The sequence below is a fragment of the Aspergillus homomorphus genome (assembly GCF_003184865.1).
Source record: "Aspergillus homomorphus CBS 101889 unplaced genomic scaffold BO97scaffold_1, whole genome shotgun sequence".
In the NCBI taxonomy this organism is placed as follows: domain Eukaryota; kingdom Fungi; phylum Ascomycota; class Eurotiomycetes; order Eurotiales; family Aspergillaceae; genus Aspergillus; species Aspergillus homomorphus.
Genome location: NW_020291887.1, coordinates 432,567 through 457,815, shown reverse-complemented (window position 1 = coordinate 457,815; position 25,249 = coordinate 432,567). Strand labels below are relative to the sequence as shown.

The window sequence follows — 25,249 nt, the reverse complement described above, 5'->3', positions numbered from 1 at the left end:
GAGGTATATACATCGTTCCACGACAACATCCCTCCACTTATCAACAAGAAAGTAAGAAAGAAAGGTGATCATCTCAGCCCTAAAACATCCCGAACCCAAGCACAACCCCCTCAACCCCGAGTTGACTATATACAAACACAATCAAACCCACCCAACACCCAAAAACCACCCCACCATCTTCCTCACCAACTCCCCCTCCCTATCAACCACGGACCCGACAGCCTCCAACGCCTCACTCGCAGCCTTCGCCCTCTCAGTCCGGAACCTCAGTTTCCGCCGGGCCGCCAACACCGTCTCCTCAAAATCATACTTCCCAGCAAAGAAGTCCATTAACTTGGCCGGCGGATTACGGACGGGGTCTGGATGCTCGCGGAGTCGCTGCACCCAGTCCTTAGGCGGGAGCTCCTCGAAAGTAAGACCTGCGCTCCGGAGTAACGGGAGGAGGTCCCTTGTCCAGTGGAAAGGAGTTGGGTTGACGATGTTGTAGATTATTCCTTCCTTATCAGACTTGCTTGTTTCTGCGGGTGGGGATGGGGATGGTAATGGGGCTGGGGCTGAGGAGAGCGAGATATCGCGGATGGTTTGGGCGACGACGTCGACGGGGAGCCAGAGGGGTTCTTCGTCTAGGGCTGGAAGGGCACCGACGGTGTGCGCGGACTGTAGGATCAGCGGGATGGCCTCGGTGGTGTTCCAAATGCCGTGTTGCGTGTCGCCGATGATTTGGCCAATGCGGAGGATGCGGATCTCCATATGGGGTGCGGCGCGGGTGCAGATGTGTTCGGCGACGAGCTTGGACTGGGCGTAGCCCATGCCTTGTGCGGCGGACAGCGAGGATGGGAGGGTCTCCGGGACGGGGTTAGTGTCCGAGTTGACGACGGAGCTGACGGAGGAGCAGAAGTTAAAGGTGGCCGGGCGGGGCCGCTGGGTCTTGAGGCAGAGCGAGAGCAGATGGCGTAGGCCGCCGATGTTGTCGCGCTCCAGGCTGCGGAGGGTCAGGTTGAAGTTGACCGACCAGGCGCAGTGGATGACGGTTGTCAGCTCGGTGGTTAGGCTGGTGTAGACGGATGGTGACAGGCCGAGGTGGGGGTCGCTGAGGTCGGAGGGGAGTGCGATGAGTTTGCTGCGTGCTTCTGCGGAGAGAGAGTCGTAGATGCGGCGCGACTGTAGCGATCTGTGAAGGCGCGTGTATGCGTCGATGGTAGAGGGAGCCCGAATGAGGCAGTAAATTTTCTTGACGTCCTCGTCCGCGGCGAGCTGGGCCACAACATGGCTTCCTAGGGAGCCTGTCGCGCCGGTGACAAGCTGGGGGTAAGTTTAGTTTAGTATGGAATTAATCATCAGTCTTCAAACGGCAGCTTACAATATACCCCCCTTCCAACCCATTCGCGCACGGCACATGCTCCTCAAACTGGCTATACTTGTCGATCATTGCCTGCATCTGACCAACAATCGACTCACCACTGTCGGTAGCACCGGACATGAGATTATCGAGATAACGAGCCAAAAAGCGGATCGTCGGCTGCTCGAACGCGATATTCAGTCCCAGCTTCTGCCCGTCCGTGTCTATATTCCGCAATATCACAGAGCGCAGCTGCGTGGCCTGCAATGAGTCCATCCCCAGGGCGAAAAAGTCCGCATCGTCAGTCAACTGACCCTGATTCTTGAGCGGGAGGATCTCCAGGAGCTTCTCCCTGAGGAACGACCTGAGCCCCGCCTCCGGCAGCACCAAAGTACCGGTCATGGCGTCTTCGGCTTCGTAGGCCTCTTCAATCAGGCGCTCGTATTCCCGGTAGAAGCCCTGTCGGATGACGGTGCCTTTGTCCGTGCGAGGGTATCTTGTGTCCGCCGGCAAGACACGCACCATGTTCTTCGAGAGTTGGCCGAATGCAGGCATAGACTCGTGCGCTGTCTCGACGGCAGGCCAAATCGCGTCCACGACCTCCTCATCAGACATGGACTGAGAGTCAGGGGCGCGAATGATAGCCAGACCAATGCAGGCCTTGCCGGCGCCGAAGACAACGGCTTCACTAACTGCGCTGCTTTGCCGAACGCGCCCCTCAAGGTCGAGCGGGTTCACCTTCTCGCCATTGACGAGGACAAGCGTATCATCTAAACGCGCATAATACTTGTATGCTGTCATGGTAGGATGCTTGACAAACAAATCCTTAGTAGCATACGAGCCATCGGGTCGGTTGGACGTGACTTTGGAAGGCCAGCCGTCCAGGCAGATAAGCTCGAACACTCCAGGGAATCGCTCCTCAAATTGCAGGTACTTCTGCACCAACTCCGATGGACGCAGCCAGTCCCACCCTCTATCCTCTCGAGGTCTTGTAGACATCATCAACTGTCCGGTCTCTGTCCTAAAATATGGCATCAGCAAGAACCCAGCCTCGATTCCCCAGGAGAACTCACGATCCATAGTGACTAATAAGGTGCACCCCATTCTCAACCAGCAAATTACCCAGCGAGTCCGGACAAGCCGACCCGCCAAACATGACTGCCTTGAACTTGGAAAGTGCAGCGATTCCCTCGGACGTCTCCGCAAGCAGCTTAAGAGCATACGGGACGCCATAGAAGATCTCGAAGTTGTTGGACTCCATGATATCAAGAAGATATTGCCTTGTCAGCGGCAGGTTGGCGGTGTAGAGATGCAGCTGTTTGCCAGCATGAATCGTACGGAAGAGACAGCTGATCCCGTGATTATGGTACAGCGGCAGCGTCACAAACCCGGACATGTTCATGTGTCCTGCATAGTTCTTCAGCGCTGCTTGTTGAGTATGGAAAATGGGCTTCGGGAGCCCCGTCGAGCCGCTGGAGTGGATGATCCATGCGATATGTTTGGACTCTACGGCGGGGTCCAGATATGGTGTCAGGTTGGTGTCAATCTCTTCATCCGGGACCGGGAAGTCGTAACACTCCTGGGTAGGGATCTCGTCGATAAGCAAGTCGGGAAGACGCTTTTTGATCTCTTCGGCTGTAACCCTGAAGGAAGGGTGGATGAAGATGTGCCTTGACTGGGTTCTTTCCAGTAGTGACACATAGGCGTCGATCGATATCCGCGTGGAAAGCAGCAGGCCGGAATGACCGAGCTTGGCCAACGACAGGAGCATAACTAGGTAGTTGAGATCGGAAGGTCCAAGTAGCGACACGACAGCTGGAGTCTCTGCGGAAGAGTTCCGAGGTGGAATGCGTTTGGCCAATACTTGGGAGACACGGAAGGCGTACACATCAAGTTGGCGCAGGGGATAATCAACATACTTGGTGCCATTGTGCGGATATGAAATGATGGGCTGAGATTTACTGAGTGAAGCGCGCTGGCGGACAAGCTCGTCAATAGTCAATGGCTCCCACTGTGATGTCTGGGGAGAAGCATTGTCGTCCTTGGCGAGAGGTGCCCGCAAAGTGGGCGGTTGTGGAAGTATTGTAGATAGCATGATGGTTGAAGACACCACCGAAAATCACACTCAGTCACTTGAGACTTGTCTCTTGCCAGGCAGACGTCATCCAGGTTCTTATAACATCCTTTGCGCAGTTTATCCGAACTCGTTTTCCCTCATCCACGCTGGTATTGCTGGGAGGCATGGATATCCGGCAGACCCGGATACTTTTCCGAACTGAACTGCATGATCGTATGGCATCATCAAAATGTCGATCCATGTCAATTCCGATGGCATTTCCGACTTCAGTCATACAGTATCAGCAGTGAGCTGCTCTGTATGCCACATAGGAGTTGGCAGTATAACTAGCCAAGGCGACGTACGAAAGCCACAGTCTGAGAGCAAATACAAGTAGACGACTGCCAGGCTTTTCCCAAGAACTCATACATGATAGAGGGGGAATCTCAACTCAAAGCAAGATACGAAGGAGAATAGTCCAAAAAAGTACAAACGCCTTTTCTCGGGGAAAAAAACCCATACTGCTAAGTTCACCAAAAGAGACCTAGGCCAGTCAAGAAACAATCCCAAGAAACATCAACTGGTATACTACATATGAAACGTGGACGGATTATTACTCAGATTAGTAAATGCCTAAGCGAAGAACAAACAGTCAGTGACAGTACGATGGAACAACCAATCAAAAGTGACTTACCCAGGAGTCAATCTGAGTCCAAAGGAGGGACCCTTCCAGGCTATCCAGAAAGCTCAAGTCCATCTCGGAGTCCAACGGCGACGGTGTGAAATTAGTCGGCTGTAACCCACCTTGATAGTTGAAGGAACCAGCCTCCAGCTGTCTAGAAGGATAGAAACTAGCCGTATACATCTGCCCGTGCTCCGCACCTGAGCCGTGAGCTTGGAAGAAGACAGCCCGGAATTCTTCAGAGGTATCGTTGGATGAGCCGATCCGTCTACGAACCTCACGCCGCAGCTCTTCCAGGATGATGCTGTAGCGACGACTGGGGGAGTTCCTCCGCGTTACCTCTGCCAGATGCTGTTGGCAGGCTTCCGCAAGGCTGAACAGTGAATAGAGGCGGTGGATATCCTCGATCCCGTGGGAGGACATTCCAAAGGTAGAAGATAATCGATGTTGTTGGATTGTATATATGTACACCACAATGATGGCGCAGAAGCACACGTAGTGGGTAAACCAGAACGACTGGATCAGGACTCGCTGTTTGGCTAAGCTATCCACTAACCTCATGACTTGCTCGGCAGCCTCGATACACTTGAGCACATGGTGCGTAACCGTAGGATGTGGGCTCTGCGGCGTGCGGTTCAGATCCGTGAAGTCATTGAGCAAAAAGGAGCGGGTGGTATGAATGACTGCGTGCGAGTAGGCCAATTGCAGAACTTGACTCTGGCGACACAGCGGAGGGATCAGGCTCGTTGCACATACACCATTGAAAAGTGGAGGAGTGGCCGCTTTCCACGCTTCCAGCTTCGTCATGAGACGTGCAGCCGTCTCGAATGACGCATCTCGAGACAAAGGGCTGACAGTATACAACTGCCGCGAGACATCACCAAGTATACGACCGAGTCTATGTAGTCAATCGCTGCATCAAGGAGCGGGGAAATGACTGATACATACCTAAAATGGAGAATGGAGGCGGTCATCATGCAATCACCCAAGCCTGGTCTCGCCGATGGACACCCGTGCAGGATGTCTTCATCATGAACTTCATCGGGGAGTTCCTGGTCAATGTCTTCATCATGGAGCAACCGAGGCCTTCCAAACATGACACTGAGATACTTATCCAAAGTATAAGTACTCCAGAAAAGGCGTTTCCGAAGCTCTCGATCCAAATAGGAGTTGCCATCGTGGGAAAGCTTGCCTCGGTGTCTTCGGTGCAAACCCAGCGCTGTCACCAGCTGGAGGGTTGTACCGAAGGAGTACCAGCATTCATTGGCTCTGGAGGAAGACAGTAGATAGAAACATTGGCCCAGTCTCGCCTGGACAGTTTCTAAACGCGGAGCTCCTGACTCGAGTGAGGTCATAGACTTGGAGGCCGCATACCATTGCTCACTGCGGATGCGTCAGTCTGCGCCAACGACCGACGATCGTCACAAGAAGGCTTACTTACCTCCCATAACGCCTATCTATTTGCTTATCCGGGTCTTGCTCTTCGTACAGAGTGCCCACGGCGAAAATCATAAAGATTATGGCCGTCCGCGCTACCATGTCCCCCGAGGGAGGATTCGATACGGAAACATTACATTCATACACCTGGCGAAGCCAATCATCCACACTGCCACGATGTAAGAAGCGATAGGTAACCATGGACAAGTCAAAGTAAGTGGTGGCCAGCTCGCGCGCCTTCTCGTACGAGGGGAGCGTGAACCCCGCGCCGGGATGGGCCGAGTAAGGTTTATCCCCAAACATGAACACCGAGGTATTCTGAGAGGGCCATTCATCCCCATTCTGCAGCGTATCAGGAACCGTCCGTTTCTCATCGTGGTGGAGGCGACGCCAGACGCGATTGAGGAAGGACAAGCCGGACGCCGGGCCCAGGTAGTTGCCTTCCAAATCGGTCACGGCGGGGTCCGGTGAGTTGCGTTGGGAGATGAGGTTATTGTTGCGACCATCGAGGTCGTGGTGTAAGCTTGATCCAATCCGTGGCGAGGATCGAGCCACCGGATGTAAGCGGCGCGTTCTCGGCCCTTCGACAGCACGGGTGGGACCGAGCTGGTGGTCGTCGGCCGAAGCGGGCAAGGGTTCGGGAGGCAGGCCGCGTGAGTAGGCGGCATTATATTCACATGCAAGCGACAGCCGGGTACATCTTACACAAGGGATGGTCCCTGTACAGCGAGTCTTCTTCTCCTTGCAGTGATCGCACGCCCGAGTGATCTTTTGACGGGGGGTGTGGGAACTGTGGACCAGCGACGACTCGGAAGACCTCCTTTGTCGCTTTGCTGAGCCTGTGTCACGGCCATTGGTACTGGATCGACGGCGATTGTCATTGACGAGTCCCAATGCAACTGGGTCTTCAGGTGACGATAGACTGTCAACAGCAGCTACCACCGTTGCAGCCATATGGAGGGTAGAAGAGGCGGGGGGGGGGGGGGGGGAAGATTTACCCCGATTTCCGGGGCGCTTCCTGTTTCACCGGCGGTTCGCTTCGACCACGAAACACAAAGCGACCAGTGCCGGGCTATTTTTATTTTCCGGTGAACAAGAGAGGTCCCACCTGAGGAGGAGGGGGGAGAATTGAATCGGACGAGGTCTTACCAGGGAAGTAGATGGGGGACGCTTCTCAGATGGAGGGAGAAAGAGAGCATTCAGTAGTGAAGGGAGAAATTTCCGGGGAAGGAACTCGACTTCAATCGAGAGATGGTGTGATGGCTGGAATTGATTGTTTGAAGTTCAGCCGGATTTCCAAATGGCGGGGAAGGAAACTAAGTTGCGGGGGTTCCCAAATGCCCCAAACTTCCCAAACTTCTCAAACTTCTCAAACTTCCAGTTTGCGGAGACGCAGTCATACTGAAATGTTGCAAGGAGGAAGACGTCTAGACTCACAGATAAGATACTTCCAGACCTACACTCTACACACTATGCCAGAAGATACCGTACTGCTCACATGACACAGGTGATGTACATCAAAGACAACTCAATAAAGAACCAGGAAGGATTGGTATGTAGATCATGGTCTCATCTCTTTCCTGGATCTTTGAATCGATACCTTAACTAAATGAGTAGTTATAGTATAGTACCTAGTACAATACTTGAAGAAACGGTACATACAATCAGCACAATCAGAAATGCGTAGTCACTCGACAGTATGACAACCCTGACTCAGCAAGCACAATGAGTCAGCGACATAGCATAGGACAGCGAAACCTGCATTCATCCATGAACGTCGTCAAAAGCATTCTGAGGCACAAGCAGCACTACAGACCTGCCGTGGCACACTGCACAAACCGAGGGGCTAAAAGACCCCGCCACCGTGCGAAGAGAAGCGATGCCATGAAGCGTGTACATGAGTACTACTCTACACACGCTTCATGTCCCACCGCTCTCGGCCCCGGATAGTTGTTCTCACAACCGAGCCCTCGACTTCTCCACGCAAATCGAAGACAACTAAGCGATAGCTACAACTCATCAGACGCTGAGAACGTAGTAGCATGGAGAAGGAAAAAAGAAAGGAAAATCCACCTTCATGTTGTAACTAGAGCAGAGTGGCAACAAACATGTTCATCACTGGAGAGAGGGGCGGAGGGGGGGAGGAGGGCGCTAACCCCGAGGCGAAAGATATCCTATCAGGATTGGGGCTCGAAACGCACGGTTGCAGGTCTGTGGCAACACCAAGGACAATGAAAAACAACCTGCTCAGAAATGTGATTGCGCAGGCTATTCATAAGGGGGGTCAGGGCGTCTCTTTCGCCCGCCGCAGGTCTTGGACCAACCCATGCTTGCTCATCTTGTTTGTGTTCATTTGTCTTTGTTCCACTTTGCCCCCGCACCTCCGATCAGACAAGGCACACCGAGTGTACGGTAGATGTTTTCGCCAGGCCCTTCTACCTCTTCATCTTTCGCCGGTTGGATGCGTGCCGTGTCGTGGTGGGTCTCTTCCGGACAATGCGCGCCATATGTGCAAGCCATGTGGCGATAGGGCTTGGAGTCGGTTGAGAAGGCTTAATTGAAGGAAGCCGCCGCGGTAATCAGTAACACCCATCATCGCAAAAATCAGAGTGACCGTCCATGAACCCAGACCAACACTGCGAGGGGAGGAGGGGGTGCGATTATTTGGCCGAGGGGTTATATCTGTTGCCAACAAGCCCATGCCATCCCATATATTGGCCAGCATAGACCCCTGGCTGCAACTGCCCCTGAACTATCCCCTGCCCCTCCTCATCATCATCCTCGTCCTCATCCTCATCCTCATCCTCGCTCCCATCCTCGCTGGCATCCTCCTCCTTGTTCTCAATCCCAATCTCACTTTCACTTTTACCTTCCTCCTCCTCCTCCTCCTCCTCCTCCTCCTCCTCCTCATCCTCATCCTCATCCTCCACAATCACCATCGCCTCATCGCGGCTAGGAACATCCACGTACTCGAGAAGATGCTTGAGAAGACGCGGGAGGGGAAGCTTCGTCCTGACATGGGCCAAAACCTCTTGGGTGATCTTGGGGTCCTCGATTCGCAAGGACCCCAGCATTGCTTCCACCAGACCCCTATATAATTTCAGGAGTTCCTCAGTCTGCCTGGCGGCGGCCTTGCGGCGTTTGTCGGTGCTTAAATTGACTACGCACTCACGACCATGTATCCGGCATTCGGTACAGGGGTTTCCAGTACCTTCGGGGATGCACTGTGCAGGCAGGGAAGGGTTCATGTCAGAAAGTCGTGAAGACGAGGTTGAGTGGAGGTGGGGAAACCGATTGACTTCATCAAGTCCCGTGAGAGAAAGAGAGAGAAAAGGAAGGAAGGCAAAAGATAGAGAGGGAAAGATGAGATGAAATCACGGAGACCTGAATCCAGCACAAAGCAAAAAAGGGGAAGAGGGGGGGGAGGTTAACTCACTCTCGTTCGCCTCCGTTGACACTCGCCGCACGCGGCCGACGCTCTCCGGTTTCTCGAATCGTCGACAAGAAGAGCACCAGCAGCAGTATTCGGCGGAGTCGACTCTCGGCCGTCTTCTTTGGGGGCAATATGACGATACGCTTTGGAAGCTTGCTGGGACATGCTTCAATTCAGGGTATGTATGGGGTATATGGCAGAAACGAGGTGGGGGTGGTTTCCGGACTAGATGTTGAAGAAGTGTTGGAAGAAAGCGGGAGGGAATCAGAACACCAGGGCGACTTTTTGAGGAAGAAAGAGGCCAACTGATCATATGCTCTTCCCTGAGAGACACATCTATGACCGAAGACAGAGAAGGATCATGCTCGATGGAGTTAACCTAAACTCTCGGTGCAGCAACCTGCTGCAGGTGATCAAGAAGCCAGGAGAAAGAATGGGCATGGATGTGTGGGTGAATCCAAGTCAGCCAAGCCAGCATTCGAGAGAAAAGGGAAAAAGGCAGAAAGAAATGCAGCGTCAGACGCAGGCGCGAAAAAAAGCCCCTCCCGGAGGCTAACGGGCACAACTTGAAGAACACCAAAAGTCAAAAGCTCCGTCCAAGACGGGAGAGTGAACTAAACTCGAAATCCTCAGAAGGGATGGAGTGTTTTCTAACTAGTATTTACGCGTCCACTACTCGATCGAGCGCTCTTTTCGAGTACGATACTTAGACCTTTCTTCACCACTCCCCCAAGAGAAGCATTGATAGCCACGAAAGTGATCACGACTGAGACATGTCGCAGCTTCAGTCCTCAAGCCGAGCCTCGCTAGTGAGCAGAAAGGAAAGAAGGTAAGAAGGTAGGGGGTGGGGGGGGGAGGGAAGGGCGGAGGACTGAGGAGGGGCCGCTCTCGACCGCTTGTTGACGGACCGGTGAGCCATGAGCCAGCCAGCCACCCTCTCCGGTACATCCCAGGTACCAAGAGACATTGTCAAGAGTACCACTGCCGACTGGGGGGGATCCTTAGGTTGGACTTAAAAAGATAAGACGTGGCGGACCACCGGTTCAGTAGCTGGGTTTTGACGTGCAGATGACGAAGGAACAACACGGTGAGGGTAAACAAGGTTCTGTCAACCCGGGTATTGACCGGCAGTCGCCTCGCCGGGCGACGCGCAAATGCGTGAGACATCTCAGAGACCCAGCCAAGGTGCTCGATGGAGCCCTCCGATCTGCTCAATTGTGAGAATATTGCGGCCACTCTCAGGTAGCATTGCGATTGGGCCAGTGACAGTAGAGGTCCACCGCGCTGACACCCAAAATTCCGGGCCGCCGGAGGGCAGTCACGTCTCTCTGGGTTCTGTTGCCAGTCGAGGGAGGACCGACTCCCTTGCTGCAGAACAGAAGGACACAGAGTTAAGTATTGTACCAGACCAGACTTGCAGTGTAGCCGTAAACGAGGACAATGACATCGTTCAGCAACATGCATCGCGTCCTGGTTTATGATTAGACGGAAAAAGGCTCCGTGCCGTAAGAGTGGTGGCTTAAATGAGGAAAGACGCTATGCACAAATTGGGATCAAGCACGGTACGGATATAGGATCCCGAGTGTTTCTTTGGGTCGATGGAAAGCTGGAGCGGGCGGAGCCTCTCTGCCCTAAAATCCGCATGGTTAGTGGCTAAGTTAAGGCAGGTCTTCGTAATAGTGACTTCGGTAAGGAACGCACGGTTGGTCACAACGCCTTCGTCTCATCGCCCAGCAGATCTGGCCTGTTGCCTGTACCCACCAGCTCAGAGACACACGTCTTCGGCCCGCATCGTATAAGATCCAAGAACCACTATCTGGGTACTTTACAGTCTGACCGGGGAGTATGAGAACTAGTACTACTAAGATATCAAATCAGAGGACGGAAAGAGTCTTCCTAGACTTTCTGGTTTTGCAGACTGGTGGGCAAAGATCGGAGCAGGAGATTCGAATCCCAAGGGAAGGGAGCTCGGAGAAAGCGGAGGCGAATTTCTCCGGCCTGGTTCCCACCAGACCCGTCACGGCATAGCTCCAGGCATACTTACCTACCTTATCTACACTGTCAATACTCTGTTGGACTACCACTTAACTGTTCTTTACTCGGTACATCTTTACAATTGACAAGAAGATGAAGGAGACGAAACCTGATGGAATACAAAAACAATTTCTGTTTGATACAATCGAAGATCTGGGGTATTCACGGGAATGTTTGCAAGATAGCCTGGTAATGATAAAAGCCGAAATATGCCGGAAAAGACTCGCGCAGCTCAAAAATGGTGAAGAAGAAATCCAGGGCGTTTCCAACTTTCTCGGAGTCTCACGTAGAGGACCTCTCAGTAAATAGGGCGGCCTTCATCCCATTTTCGCGGCACAGGCGTAGCATCCTGGCTGGCCAGGAGACGACCGTCCTCAGGTGATGAAGGCGAGAAATGCACTTTGTGCACATCTCGACCAGTGCTGGTGCTGGTGCTGCTGTTCTCAATCTCGTTGCGGACGCTGGCGATCCCCCCAATCCATTCCCACACGCGAGCAACGTCTCCTCCGCGACCTTCACGCACCGCAGCCCGAACATTGGCATTGCCCTCGACGATACTGCGCACACGCTTCCAAAGCCCCTCGCGCCGACTTCCTCGCAGTTCAGACCGGAGGACATCATCACGGAGCTGTCCAATGGGAATGTACGGCTCTCGGGCCGCCCCGCGAGCATGTAAAGCCGCCTGGGTTGCGAGACGGTCGAGCGTTGTGGCCACGAGTTCGGGGACTCGAGCCATATCCGAGCGCCGAGCCCGAATCTTCGAGCGAACATAAAGAATCAGACATCCGGCCAGAGTCAGAATTGAAATAGGGAGTCGATACGCGAGGAGAGAGAGTCGGACGTAGCGGCGGAACGCGCAGGTGAGAGGGATCCGGCTGACGGAGGTGGACGTGAGGGTGAGGACAGAAGATGGTCTGTAATTGTGTGGGCGTCACTGTTAGTTCCATGATACAAGTCAGAATCCGAATCCTTGGGTGGTGCCGCGGGGAAGGCCAGGGTGCCGTGAACATGGTGAGATCAGAAAGAGAAACATCGGGAATAACTCACTGTTGGACTCGAGTGACAACTTCCTCTCTGCCAACGACCTCGCCCAACGCTCCCTTCCACAGGTCATCGAACTCAGCGTCACTCATCCCCTTACGGCGTTTGTTGCCAACTTCCTGCTTCAGCTCGGATTCACTGATCTCGGGACCCTTTTCAGCCTGGTCGCCGTGCGCAGTTTCACCGCACTCCCACTTGGCCCGGCGGTCCCGGAGAGTCTCAAGGGCTCTATCGGCAACAGCTTTGACTCGGCGTGCCTTTTCACTGTCGGCTTCACACGTTGGTGCAAGAGGCACCAATCCACCCAGGGAGAGAGGGTGTGCCTTGAGGATGAAGTCATGCTCACAGCGAGCCTCAAAGTTGGGGTAGCAGAAAGCATGAGGAGGGCATGGTTCGCACTGCGGTTCGAGGACGTTGGCCCATTCAGGTACCCGGGTTTCCGCCAATGACCAGGTAGGCTTTCCAATACCGCAGAATCCAATCTCTATCTTTTCTTTGCGCCACCAAGCACCAAAACTAGCGAAAAGAGCGATTATAATTATCCAAGGCGCAGCACGACTCGCTGTCCGCGGTTTCTGCGGCCGAGTGCTGGGGATGCTGGGCGGGTACATGAGGTGAGCCCGGTCTTCCTCGAGCGCCAACTGCTCCTCAGGCGTGAACTCTTCACCGGCACTGATCTCACTATCGCTATCCTCGTATTTGTCCACCTCCATGGACTGCTGGGGGGACCTGGGCTTGGGGATGGGAAATTCGAAGGAGGATCGCTTTGACGGAGTAAACCCATGGTCGGCATGCATCTCCATTGGTGTTACCGATCTCCTGGGACGTAGGCCGTTGCTTGCAGCAGGGGACTCCAAAGAAAATCGCGAGACGCTCTTGCGGCCAATACTAGAAGTCCTTGGGCTTCGGTGCTCCCAACGGGCTGGCGATCCACTTTGGAAGGGATTGTCATCCGTAAAAACACTCTCTTCCTTGGGTTCCAGCTTGATTGCTGAAAAGGGTGTCTTCGGTTCAGCATCTGGTTCAGGGTGCGGTTCAGGTTCATGGTGCGGTTCGGCAGCAGGGGTCATTTCACTTTTGCGTGGTTTGCGGGAAGATTTTCGGGGCGTAGCCGTGTTGTACGGGACCGGAGTGGCCAACAGGTCATCATGCAATTCCGTGTCAGACGCGCGATAGCGTTTGCTAGTTGACTTGGGGGCAGCTCTTCTAGAGCTCGTAGAAGGCGTGGCCGACACATGTGCATCCTCCGTGTCCACCGTTGATGCTCTGGTGCTCAACTTGGAGCGTGCGCGCCGGCCGCCAGTAGCTGTCGAAACAGTGGAGGGTGTAGGCGGGGGAGGCATCGACTCTCTGCCAGATTCATGATTTTGGTCGTTATAATCGCTCACCACGGATGACGCGCGACTGCCCATATCCGTGATTCCCTCACTCGTCCGCCTCACCCGTTCCCGCTCGCGCAATAACTTCTTGGCCTGAGGCAAGACCTCTGTCTCGAGAAGGCTGATGAGTTGCGCCTTCTTGGCTGAGGCTGGATAGGGAACATCGTGGTTAACAAGGATGGACCGAAGACGCGGTACGGTAAGCGAATTCAGATCGAAGTCGGGAGCCAGATAATCCAACCCGTCCGCCATGATGAAAAGTGCTCCTGATGATGATCAACGCCACCAAACGGGAGGAAAGAGGGGTAATGGTGTGTGGGAGGGAATGAAGATGAAGATGGATGGAGGGTGTTGCGGCAGAAAAAAATCCGGGGGAGAAAGAGAAGCCACTGCAGTCGATTGGCGGTCGACAGTGGACACTGAACTGGCACTTCAGAGTTGAAGCGAGAATCCGGATTTTGCTGATTCCCACTGACTTTCGTCAGAGACGGAAGCAACCGTTCAAATCTGATCGTCTCCAGGGCAACGCCAAGTCCCACGGTGCCAGCGAAAACAAAGAAGCCAACTGGCCAGTTTAGGAATCGAGCATCAACCCCCCAATAGTGCGATCTAGATACCTAAGACACGCACGCTCAATGACGGATTCGTAGTATTAGTCTCCGAAGGTGTAAATGAAAGAACCGTGATCTGTCGCGGCCAGCGCTAGTGCTGGAATGCAGGAATGGTTGTTTGATTGATGATCGTCGATCGATGATCACTGATGACGCTGGGAAGGAAAGAAACCAAGCCCCATTTAGTTTTAGTTGTGAGTCACGTGATACGATTACACAGCTGAGTCATGCAGGCATTGCATAATTAACCAATTACCGAATCCAAAGAAGTACGATGGACTTGTTCTACACGATCACCCCGCTACAATCCACAATCAAATATTGGAGTCCATTGAGTACGCATACGCAATTACCAGGAATCCAAATAATAGTATGAGAGCGACGCTGCCACCTCTGGCTCCTGACCCATGCTTCGGAATTCCTTTCACACCCCGCCCTCCCTCGAGACGCCCGCGCAAGTGTAGCAAAAGGTCAATGGGAAAATAAGCAACGAGAATGATAAGTGGCAATAAATACAGGTATGGTTGATTAGAGAGACCCCGTCGTAGCTATATTCATCGGGGTTTGGGGACAGGGGCGAGATCCGCCAGGGTTCATCTCGCCGGACAAACTCCCTTCGTGAAGAGAACGGTCACATAAGATCAGATTGGTATTCACCGCAACTCCCATGCAGTTAACTTCATCTGTAGCTTGTTGTAGTGCCAGCACTGACAGCTAATTGTTCCTTGAGAGTACGGTACTCGGCAAGCTGGTTTTGCAATTCTTGCATCACTTCCGAGATAGGTGCGGCGTGGTCGTTAAGTTGATCGCCTGGTTTGAATGGTCGTAGCATGTGGCGGACGGAAAGGGTATTGATGCAAACCTAGGGGGCTAGTATTAGCTTATATCCTGACATTGGAAGAACGAGTGTCAGAGCTGAACAAGATTTTGACTTACCTCGATACGCGTTACCTGTTGTTCCACTAGGCTGACTACGGTCGAATCCGCAAGTTCGCCGCCATGGTTCTTGACAACATTAAACAGGGACACATTTGGTTCCTTGAGTCGGGCTTCGCCAGGATATTCCAAGGCGCCGCAGAGCCTCTCTAGCCGAAGAGTAAGTTCCCACAGGCGCCAGATTAGGTCGGTCTGAATTTCAAGCTGCGAGTGCTTGCTGATAGTGGTTGGCGCATGCTCATTGGCCGCATCCTTGTCTAGGGTCGTCAATCGCCCAGACAAAGCATGGGGATAGATCAAATAGAGCGGTTCTGGATTTTCGAGTCCCTTGAGCTTCCGCTCGCCCTGATCCTTGATCACAAAGCCTTGGCTATTGAGTTGCTGAAGCTCGCGTCGGATATTATAGCCAAGGTTGTCAAGTGCATAACTCTCTTCAGAGCCAGTCGAGGCCGCACGTTCGCTATCAGCAAATACCTCCAAGTTACGTTGGATATCACTCATGAAGTCCGAAGACACAAAGATCTGACCACCATCTGCGACGGCGGATATACGCGAAGCACGGTTGACCATCGGTCCGAAATAATCCATACGATTGGTCACTGGGTCCTTCTCGCAAACAGGTTCACCCCAATGTATACCCATTCGGACTGACAATCCGCGGAAGATGATGTTGTTCTCCATGTCGTACTGCACCTGGCACTGTGGCTGCTCGAGAATCTCCGTTGGCCACTCCGCCTCCAGAAGCTGCGTCTGGCAGTTGAAGCACCAAAGCAAAGCGGCCGTCGTTGTGGAGAACGCGACCATGAAAGCGTCACCTTCCGTTTTGACCTCGTAGCCACCGATAATACCCAGCTGTCGACGAAGTATGTCGTTGTGAATCTGGATAGCCGAGCGCATTGCCTCAGGGCATGTTTCCCAGAGACTTGTGGACTTCTTGATATCGGTGAAGATGATAGCGAGCTCCCCGACGGGGGCGTCCACATAATCGAAGCGGGCGAGTCTGGAGTCGCCTGGTGCATCACGCGGCTTTTTGGTACGCTTCGTGCTCGGAATGATCTGATCCTCCGGGGGTCCGACCATGGAAAGACTGGGCCTTAATCGTATCTTCTCCCGCTTCTTCAAGTCACCCACACCCAAGATCATGACCATGAGTTTGTTATTGGCTCCAAATGAAATGGCCAGGTCTCGGATCTTCTGGGCAGCAATCATGAGGTCTCTGCGTTCAGCTCTGGCGACGTCAACAACAAGGTCAGGCGTCACATAATCCCACAGCTCTCTTGACGCCAAGATGATCATCTCATCCTGCTCCGTGAGATTGAGATGCATCGTGTGAGGTGCCGCGATAACTGCAGGCATCATCTGGAAATGTCCAAACGACCTGGAGACTGTAAGGGCGTCATTCAATTTGCCATTGCGGGAGACAAAGCCGCCTGCAGCGCGGATCCTTGCTCTTTCGTGGGATTCTGCAGGATCATGGTTTCGGGTCAAATGCTTTAGCGAGCCATCGGACTTGACAAGGATCGCCTGCGCATCACCAACGTTGGCAACAAACAGATCCATGTTATTCAGGTAGATCACAGTGGCAACTCCACCCGAATGGACATCCTCTTTGTTCAACCGCACTTTTTTCTGATCCGCAGGATCTTCCTGGTAATGACGCACATCTTGGTCAATCGATTTGTAACACGCAAATGCCATGTTCTTATTCAAAGTCAGGAATGCTCGTCTGAGTGCATCCAGTGGAGTCTCCAGTTCTTCGGTTCTAATCCGCTTGAGCTCGGATGAAAATGTGTGTATAAAGTTTTCGTGTAAAAATTTGGCAATTCTAGACCCTCCAGTTGACTGGGATTGACCATCGAACATGCCCACCACTGTCTCCACCTTATCAGGTTTGAGTCGAGGAACGATCATATCGAAGATAGAGAGATGTTCACTCTTGCCAAGAAAGTCGGCCATACCATATGCAAGGGACCCAGCTAGGGAAGCGGAAGTTCGGACACGACGATCTTCTGTCTCTTCGGGTATCGTAGAGATCGTGAGAGTGACGTCCATCAAGCCAAGAACGCGGAGATGCGTCAAGGAGTTGAAATCGGTCAAATCGGTCCCGGGTGTGGTCGGCGTTCCTAATGATGACGCATGCGGTTTGATTTCCAGCCGTTTGTTGCCCGAAAAGTTGAGGTACTTTAGATTGCGGTTCCAGTTCCAATTCCAGTCATACGGCCAGTTAGAGACATTGTACTTGAGAGCATTGCTTCCAACATCCAGAATTGCGAGCTTGCTGACTTTGCAGAGTTCGGCTGGAAGGACTTGAAATCTGTTTGCATTGATATGCAGAACCTTGAGGTTGCTGCCTTCTTCAAGATCATCGGACGGAAGAGACGTGAGTTCGTTACCTGAAAGGTATAACTCGGTCAATAATGGCCAACGTCTCAACAGCCCTTGGGGAAGCTCCGTTAGCTCGTTGTATGAGAGATTTACAACACGTAACTCCGGTATCAGCGCCAGTTCTCGAAATATATCGTCTTCCAACCGGTTATCCGCCAAGTGCAGGTTCCTTAGTGATCCTCCGAACGTTGTTGCAACATGTTGCGAAAAATTCGAGTCTTTGCGGGACGAAGGACTTCCATCAGTGAGGGAGCGAGACGCCGCGGAAACTTTTCGCCCACCTTGCCCTAACGATGAGGCGATAGAGGGTTTCCGGTAAGCTGTTCCATTGGGCGAACCTCCGGTGTTCAGTACACCAGCTCCTGATGCTTGACTGGGTCGGCGTGCTTCCTGTTCCTCAACTGCACCTAGCTCTTCGTAATTGGGATTGTTCGACAAACCCGGAGTTGCTGCAGGAGTCGCAGATGCGTCAATTGGGAGCTGGGGTTGAGGACTGCCATGCTTTGGGAATCCATCCAGCACGTTTGATGAAACGTTCAGAGTTTCCAACCTCAGACAGTGCCAGATCTCTGGTGGTAGTCGCCTAAGATTGCACTCCCTCAGGTTAAGGTATTTGAGCTCAGTCAGGCAGCCAATAGTGGCGGGTAGCGAGGCCAGAGGGTTCTTGATCATACTGAAATGCTCAAGCCTGCGCAATTTGCCAATGTGCGGAGACATTGATACCAGATGATTCTTATCAAGGATCAGCTTCTGCAAATTCGGAAGATTCTCAAAGAGCGAGTCGCGAAACTGGACCAGCTTTGCAGAAGCTATGTTCAGGGATGTTAATGTTGGGACAGGTCCATCAATGTCGAACTGTGTCATAGGGCAGTGGTCGAGGATCAAAGTCCGCAATTTGGGGAATGATCCTTTAAATTTCGAAATGGCATTGTGACCAATGACAAGCTGCTCCAAGCGCGGAAGGAGAGACAGGCTGTCTATGTTAGTGATTTCATTGAACCTCCCGTCAATTTCCTTCAGATTTTCGAGGCCTCTGAATACCTCGTCAAGGGAACCTCGGACGATGTTATTCGTCATCCAGATCCGCTCGAGTGTAGTTAAGCGCCCAAGGTTAGGTAACTGAGAAATGTTGTTGAAACTGATGTCCAAATCGACGAGACTCTTGAGATCACAGAGCAGCTCCGGGAACACCTGGAAGTTGTTGGAGGATATGTTCAAACTCCGCAAATATTGGAAGTTGCCAAAGTAGGCAGGAAGCTCCGTGAGCCTGTTGTTGGCCATCTTGATACTGACAAGGCCGTGCAGTCTATCCAGATTGGCATGACTCAGATCCTCTATCCGATTGTTCGATATATCAAGATATGTCAGTCTACTTGCCAGGCCGAAACTGGCCGGCAACCGAAGAGCGTCGTTTCCAATAAATTTAATCTCCCGCAGGTTGATACACCCCTGAATGAAATCCTTGGGCACGTCCAGGGACAGGTTCTTTGACAAATTCAGAGAGATGATTTCAGGTGCCTTCTTGTAAAGAGTAATCGGAATGGTGACCAAGCTTCGGTTGGAGAGATCCACATGGCTGAATTTCTGGTTTTTGTTGAGGACGGGCTCGCTCTCGAGGCTGCTGTAGCCACTGATGCGGGCTGGGAGGAAGGTGAAGCGAAGAATATAACTATGGTCTTCGCGGCCGATTTCCTCAATCTTGTCCTTTTCGGTATAGCCTACTTGTTCGAGCATGCGCTTCTGCATGAGAATGGGCATCTCACTCGGACCAAGCTGTCTGGAGAGGTCATTCTTCCGCATCACTAACTCGTAGTTGTTCAAATGGTCGGTAAGAAAGGATTTGCGACCGAGTAGAAGGAGCACATCAGCGACAGTCGCATAAAGTCCAGCTGAGAGAGTGGCGAAGGTCGAATCGGCGCGGAACACCCGGATAAAGTAGCCCACGCCGTCGGGTTCAGAGATGGTGGGCCCAGGTTGCTCGACGCCGTCATCTGGTAGTAAGGACGATATATCATCTTTTTGCTTTTTGACATGCCAACTCTCCGGCGCATCCCAGTTTCCGGCTGGCAGATTATCCCGGTTTGCCCGATCCTCAGCCTGCGCATGAGCCCCATCTGGCATTCGACCCCGTTCACTTGGGGATGGCGGGTTCACAATGCCCTCCATATGGGAAAGGTCTGTATCAAGAGCCCACATGTTGGAATCGTCTGAAAACCTGGGGTCTTTGCCCACCGGATACTCATTGCCCACACCTCGCCGGCCGCGCAGCTTGGAGGGGCAGATGGCCAACCCTTTCCCGTCCCTTTTACGATCGCTTTCTCCATCGTTGTACCGAGAAGATGTCGCGCTTTCGATGCTGCCCTGTCTCCCTCGTCTGGCGGGTGAAGCTTCTCGTCGCGCCAATTTCGACGCAGCGGCCTTCGTGGTGTCTTGCACGCCTTTTACGGTCGCAATGTTCTTTATATGGCCGTGCTTCGGGCGGCGTATCTTGTCGAGAAAAGAACGCTTACCCGGCTGGGCACCCGGGGAGTTCTGTCCGTGTCCTTTTACGTGGGCGCTCTGGACGCTAGGTGTGGGGCTAGTGGCACGTCCAAGTGTGGTGGTCGATGTCATCGGGGTTGGGTAATTGAGGCTTCCTTCCCTGGACGGATGGAGTCGAAGAGATAAATCATCTCGCCCGGTCGCCGGGTGGGCTGGGTAACCAGCAAGATCGCCGGCAGCAGTCGGCTTTTCTTCTTTACTCCGGGAGTGGCGGTGTCCACTAAAATGCCTCCGAGTTGGATCTCTTTGGGACGCCGCGGCACGTTGCCCTTCGGTTGTGGGGGCTTGACGCACGGGAGCCTCCCCAAATTGAGGTATATCCTGCAAAGTGTCTGCATCAGCACGAGCCAGGTGGTTCATTGTAACAAGATGCAGCGACAATATTCGACGCTATCGGACATATAGACTCACGTTGAAACTTTGGTACAGCCATGGAGTGATTTCACTTGAAGGAAGAGGAGTTCGTGGTCTGGCGTGGTTTTGATGATTTCTATCATGTGAGGTGTCGGCAGTGTTGCGTGATCCGTCTGAGTTGGCTCGTTCTCGGGCTCGGAAATAGTCGATCGAGGACGGCTTCGAGATCGAAGCCTGGGTATTGTTGTCGGAATCATGCTTCGGATCTCCGTTGCCTTGGTATTCATCGCCGAAAAACCCCTGCAGCTTCTTTCTGAAAAGCGCACCAGTACTTGATTTAGACCCTTGGCTACTGGCTGTCATAGCACTGGCCACCGATGGTCTTCGATGGTCAACATTGAAATCCAAGTCAAGCGGTTCACTTGTGTATGTTTGAGCAGTTCCGGGGCGGAAGGTGGCGGCGGCTGGGGAAGCCTCTTGTTCCGAGTAGTCATGAAAGAAGGTGCTAGGGGCATCAGCCGCCAACATCTTGGGTGAAGACGATAACGAAGGAGAGAACCCTGGTTGAGAGGTGTCTGTAGGACCAATGCTCGAATTTGAAGGCTGCACGTGGGAATTAGACGCGGGGGAGCGATTTCGTTGGTCGGTACCTAGCATATTCATTGCTTTTCTGTGACTGCCGAATTGCGGCGGCTTGCGCTGATCAGTCGAAGGCACATCCGGGGCAGCCCAAGAGAATATGGAATTGTATAGGTCGGCCGGGGCGCCCAACGGGGGCGAATTGCGGCTCTGCGAATTTGATCTGGTTGATGTCAGTATAGTAGAACAATTGCGCAGTGTGTCGATCTCATAGACTTGAATCCCCCACGAAGGATGCAGTCACATAGAAGGCTAACGATACCCACCCAAGTGAGTGACTGTGGTATAGAAAGCATACTGGCACACTGGGTCGCAATGGAGCAATACATGATTTAAGCGAACATGAACGACTGACACACTCTTTTCGGGGATGTTTCGCGCAGCGTTGATTCACACCAATCAAGACATGATTTTATCAAGCTCACCACTCGGGTCAATCGGTACCTTCAGAGAAGCCGACGTTGGGCGGCCATGCCATATCTCCGAAATATTGTGCTATAAGGAGGGGGATGAGAGGGAGATGGCTTGGTTTTATCAAGATCAAAGGACAGGGGAAGGTAGGGACGCAGGAGTTCCTACCTCGTCAATTCCCGGCCTCCGGAGAGCGGGGAAACACTGCGCCCATGGGAGTGGGCATGGTTGTGCTGCTGGCGCGGGTTTCGACCTTCTCTGACGGTCTCCTGCGACAGCCAGCTATGTGCACCCGAGCTTTCTGAGCTGCGTCGGCCTTCCGACCGATCGCCAGCCCGATATTCCATGCTTCCCAGTTTCTTTTCGATGGTATCCGGGTGGAGAGTGCGGCGAATGGGTGGTCGGGCTGGCAGGAATGGCGTTCACGGGGTTGAAGGGGAGGATTAAGGGGGAGGCAGCAGTAGCATTAATGGTGTTGAATTTAGCCCCGAGGCACGGGGAGGGAGGCGATGAGTTCGTGCAAAACGCCGTGGGATTATCCGCCGCTTGATCCGGGTATGAGGGTGCAGGCGGGAGAAAGCCGCTGGAAGAACGAGGTCCGGTGGGCGGGGGCGAGGTATGTGTATAAAGGTTTGGGTGTAGGGAGTCTAGGAAGAAGCCTCAGCCGCCATCTGCGACTGTTGGTATATGCTGTTGAGGATAGAGATCACGGTGGAAAAGATGTTCGGTGGTAGCACGAGGGTTTAGCGTCGGGCGCGACGGTGACAAGGCATGCTTCATGTTCTAGAGAGTGAGCGGCAGTGGTGAGGAAACGTCATCACACAATCTAGGCGAGGACACTCTGGTCCATGAAGGGGAAGAGTTGACAGATAGACGCAGGCAAACTGGGTGGAGGTAAGAAGAGCAGGAGGAGGAGAGAAGAGGGTCCAGAAATCAAATAGACTCAGACGTAGTGGGGAGGGGGGGGGGATTAGGAGTTGAGGGAGGGAGAAAAGAAGTGGTACAAGAGTGGTTGTGTGGGTGAAGGGGAGAGTAGTCGGTCGGCGGGTTGTGAGGGAACCTGCGCAGAGTTAGTTAGCACAGCAGTGTTGAGGCTCCGACTACGGACAGCCCGCTAAACCAGACCGAGAAGCTCTTTAAGGGCGGGCTCCAGCTCCCTCCCGAGTCTCTCTGGCTTAAGGGAGGTTAGTTAGTGAGGAGAGAGAGAGGGGGAGGAGGGAACTTGGGAAGAGGGGGCAAAGGTGGGACCCTCCCGTCTACAAAAAATGTACGAACTTTACCCTACTCTTCCCAGACTCCCAAAGACCTGGAAGAAACATCAATCGTTGGAAATGATGTCAAGATCCGACTGGCTTTCCGAGTTCTCGACCATTTCATCCCCCAAATGAGACTACAGGAAGAACTAAAGTGTATTAATAACCCAACCAGATCTCAACCGGGTCGCAACCGTACACAGCTCACACCCGATGGATGTCGCCTGGAAAAGGGAGAGATTTCCGGGGAATGCATGGTCCGTGGGTATGTCTGTGCTTTTTTTTCTCTTTGGACGGGAATCCTACTGCCTGGCACCTTTTCAAACATATGCGTTGGACATGCTCGATCCTGTATTCTGTTATACCAGCATGGCGGGAATAGTATCTGTGCTCATAATCATTGTCTCACCCGTGTTACTAATTGCTACTGAACAGTCTGCAAGCCAGATGTTTCATCTTTCGAAGGCATGGGCGAGTGTTTGAGCTTCGAAGTATAAAGTGGTGGAAGTAGCTATATATAGTCTAGTCGCTATAGTTGCTTACTATTTTAGAGGTAATCTGGCTAAACTAGCTGCTCCGACTTTGATCAACGTCTCTATATTCGGATCATGGCGTCCGAATCCAATCGCGGGGAAACGTCGGAGCCTGTTCGTTTTCAGGTATATCCCACGTGTGTAATGCCGATCGATGTTGGATACCATGATCTGAACAGAGTGATTTGCTGGCTGTAGGGGACCTCTCTTGGTGGTGCATTATACTATGATCCGCGTGGCTCTTCTGGCGCATATCCTGCATGATCATGTCTACAATATTTTAGGTATATAACGGTAAGTATTGTGTAGATATTCACCAATCACAGCATGTTAGCTCAGGGGAAGAGCGCCGGGCTCATAACCCGGAGGACCCTGGATCGAAACCAGGACATGCTAAGATATTCCTTTTTTCCATTTTTGTCGTTTGCACCTTTGCACTAACGCAAACAGAGTCCCTGCGTGAATCTCGTACAGAGTAAGGGATATTCGAGATCTACTGCTGCACTGGTCTTGCTCATAATCCGGCCATGAAAAAAAAAAAAAAAAAAAGCCATCTACTGTATATTCACCGAGGTGCCGCGAGTTATCTGCTATCCGCCGGTGTGACTGGATGCTACATGGCTTCTATATCAAAAGCATGCCGAGGTTGTGATCGATGGAGGGTGGTTTGAAGCTGTCATGGGGTATGGCACAAGGTGTTGCGTACTGTGACGTACTGTGAAGTGGAAGCGAGGCTCTATTGGCGTATGTACGTGGCTAACTGGGTGCTGATGATTGCAGGGACAATTGGCTGCTGCTGTCGAGCTCATTTCTAATGCTTTATGGTGGACTTGGCTCGTCGTTGCGAGGATAGGGAACTACTTGATTGTCAGTGGCGGCTTGATCAATTGGTAACTGGTGCCAACCTTCCTCCTGTACGGAGAATCTCCTATCGGTGTCGGGTTGGTTGTGTACTCGGTGGTGGCCAGTGGATGGTTGCTTGTTTATCCAGGTCGCGGGCTGGATGCTCACCCAGAAGCAAAGATATATTCCCGGTCGGGGGACCTAAGTTGGACGTTGTAGCAAGAGACCGCACAGGGGATGCAAGAAGGAAGAGATGCAACAATAAAGACAGACAACAGAGATACGAAGAGATACTAGGAATAATTTGCCACATAAGCAACCACTTGAAAAAGCACATATACATGGTTGCAAGTATATATACCACGCGATTCACAGGTACTAAGAGTAGTTGAGAACATCAGGATCATGACATAGATTCTTTATTGAAATGGGTTATAATACACTAATGTGATCATAATTACATCCACCAAGCATGTTAGCTCAGGGGAAGAGCGCCGGGCTCATAACCCGGAGGACCCTGGATCGAAACCAGGACATGCTAAAAATCATCTTTATTTTTTTATTTTTACTATTTGGTTCTGCGGCTTCAATCACAATGTTATCGGCGTCTATAACACCCAGCAACCCTCCCATATCACGCACGGCTGCGCTCCTCATCTCGGAGGATCACTTTCTTTACCCTCTGATCATCCCCTCCGCCATCTCCTCACCCATTCCCGCATGCGAGGCTATTCGCTGTTGTTCAACCCAGCCCTGTGCGTCTCCCGGTGGAAGTACATTCGAAGCAAATGAGCAGGACCCTCACTTACACTCGAAATCCTGCAGCCAGCATTCAGGTCTTATTACAACGAAAGATAGGCGTAACAATTAGGTGTTGTTGTCGTACTACCTTACGGCCATCCGAGCCCATAGCCTCCCCTACATCTTCCAAACCGTCCCCAATAGTGTATCACATGGCTCTAAGAGAGAGGCCGGTGAACACGAGGACGCCGAATCATAGCAGAGCATGTGCCTGCCCATACGAGAGGGACACCTCTATCACGAAACGCCCCATCGCCCCCTGTATCCCAGCATGGTAGCTGCAAGCACGACGGTGGGGCTTGAGAGATTCATCATTTAAGCTTAATTTCCGGGGCCTACATGTCGTATTTGCTATCCTCGCAGACTCGCAGCAGTGATGGGCATTTGAGCACGAATGAATCCCTACTGCGTTGTCATGCTCTCCGTGTCTCATGCCTATGGAAGTCCACGTACTGCACAAAGTCCTCGTATTGGGCTGCTTCCTCCCATGACTCGGATGGCTATCCGGCGGGCAGAGAGCCCCGCGCAGGGCGAACCACGT

At 52.6% G+C, this 25,249-nt stretch overlaps 5 protein-coding genes and 2 non-coding genes across 7 annotated transcripts; 3 read left to right on the top strand and 4 right to left on the bottom strand.

The window, feature by feature from the left end:
* Positions 1 to 141: 141 nt before the first annotated feature.
* BO97DRAFT_466937 (putative NRPS-like enzyme) lies at positions 142 to 6,468 on the bottom strand (the record flags this gene model as incomplete). Its single annotated transcript, XM_025699600.1, has 7 exons — positions 142 to 1,302; positions 1,361 to 2,360; positions 2,413 to 3,380; positions 4,090 to 4,479; positions 4,573 to 4,975; positions 5,026 to 5,460; positions 5,567 to 6,468. The coding sequence occupies 7 exons, from the start codon at positions 6,466 to 6,468 to the stop codon at positions 142 to 144; spliced, it is 5,259 nt and encodes a 1,752-aa protein (XP_025556441.1).
* Positions 6,469 to 7,319: 851 nt separating this feature from the next.
* BO97DRAFT_4056 (uncharacterized protein) lies at positions 7,320 to 8,170 on the top strand. The gene has a single exon (XM_025695222.1). It carries the CDS (start codon positions 7,623 to 7,625, stop codon positions 8,073 to 8,075), a length of 453 nt encoding a protein of 150 aa, XP_025556440.1. The 5' UTR covers positions 7,320 to 7,622; the 3' UTR covers positions 8,076 to 8,170.
* Positions 8,171 to 9,514, bottom strand: BO97DRAFT_4055 (Zn(II)2Cys6 transcription factor domain-containing protein). The gene is made up of 3 exons (XM_025695205.1): positions 8,951 to 9,514; positions 8,457 to 8,738; positions 8,171 to 8,383 (listed from the first exon to the last, which is right to left on the bottom strand). Exons 1-3 carry the CDS (start codon positions 9,110 to 9,112, stop codon positions 8,267 to 8,269), a joined length of 561 nt encoding a protein of 186 aa, XP_025556439.1. The 5' UTR covers positions 9,113 to 9,514; the 3' UTR covers positions 8,171 to 8,266.
* A 1,765-nt stretch (positions 9,515 to 11,279) lies between these two features.
* Positions 11,280 to 14,127, bottom strand: BO97DRAFT_439249 (putative sister chromatid separation protein (Src1); the record flags this gene model as incomplete). The annotated part of the gene is made up of 2 exons (XM_025697970.1): positions 12,029 to 14,127; positions 11,280 to 11,895 (listed from the first exon to the last, which is right to left on the bottom strand). Exons 1-2 carry the CDS (start codon positions 13,651 to 13,653, stop codon positions 11,280 to 11,282), a joined length of 2,241 nt encoding a protein of 746 aa, XP_025556438.1. The 5' UTR covers positions 13,654 to 14,127.
* A 564-nt stretch (positions 14,128 to 14,691) lies between these two features.
* Positions 14,692 to 20,891, bottom strand: acyA (adenylate cyclase acyA; the record flags this gene model as incomplete). The annotated part of the gene is made up of 3 exons (XM_025691382.1): positions 14,692 to 14,874; positions 14,949 to 20,195; positions 20,286 to 20,891. The coding sequence occupies 3 exons, from the start codon at positions 20,889 to 20,891 to the stop codon at positions 14,692 to 14,694; spliced, it is 6,036 nt and encodes a 2,011-aa protein (XP_025556437.1).
* Positions 20,892 to 23,388: 2,497 nt separating this feature from the next.
* On the top strand, positions 23,389 to 23,460 carry BO97DRAFT_t18. The gene has a single exon. It is a non-coding gene; the product is annotated as a tRNA-Met (tRNA).
* A 916-nt stretch (positions 23,461 to 24,376) lies between these two features.
* BO97DRAFT_t19 lies at positions 24,377 to 24,448 on the top strand. Its single transcript has one exon. It is a non-coding gene; the product is annotated as a tRNA-Met (tRNA).
* Positions 24,449 to 25,249: the final 801 nt, after the last annotated feature.

What these genes read in the sequence shown, in the direction of transcription:
- BO97DRAFT_4056 (XM_025695222.1), top strand. Translation starts at nt 7,623, where the DNA reads ATGTTCATCACTGGAGAGAGGGGCGGAGGGGGGGAGGAGGGCGCTAAC.
- BO97DRAFT_4055 (XM_025695205.1), bottom strand. Translation starts at nt 9,112, where the DNA reads ATGTCCCAGCAAGCTTCCAAAGCGTATCGTCATATTGCCCCCAAAGAA. An exon ending in GTCAACGGAGGCGAACGAGA is followed by an intron (nt 8,739 to 8,950) that starts GTGAGTTAACCT and finishes CTGCCTGCACAG; the next exon opens with TGCATCCCCGAAGGTACTGG. An exon ending in ATGTTCCTAGCCGCGATGAG is followed by an intron (nt 8,384 to 8,456) that starts GCGATGGTGATT and finishes AGGAGGAGGAAG; the next exon opens with GTAAAAGTGAAAGTGAGATT.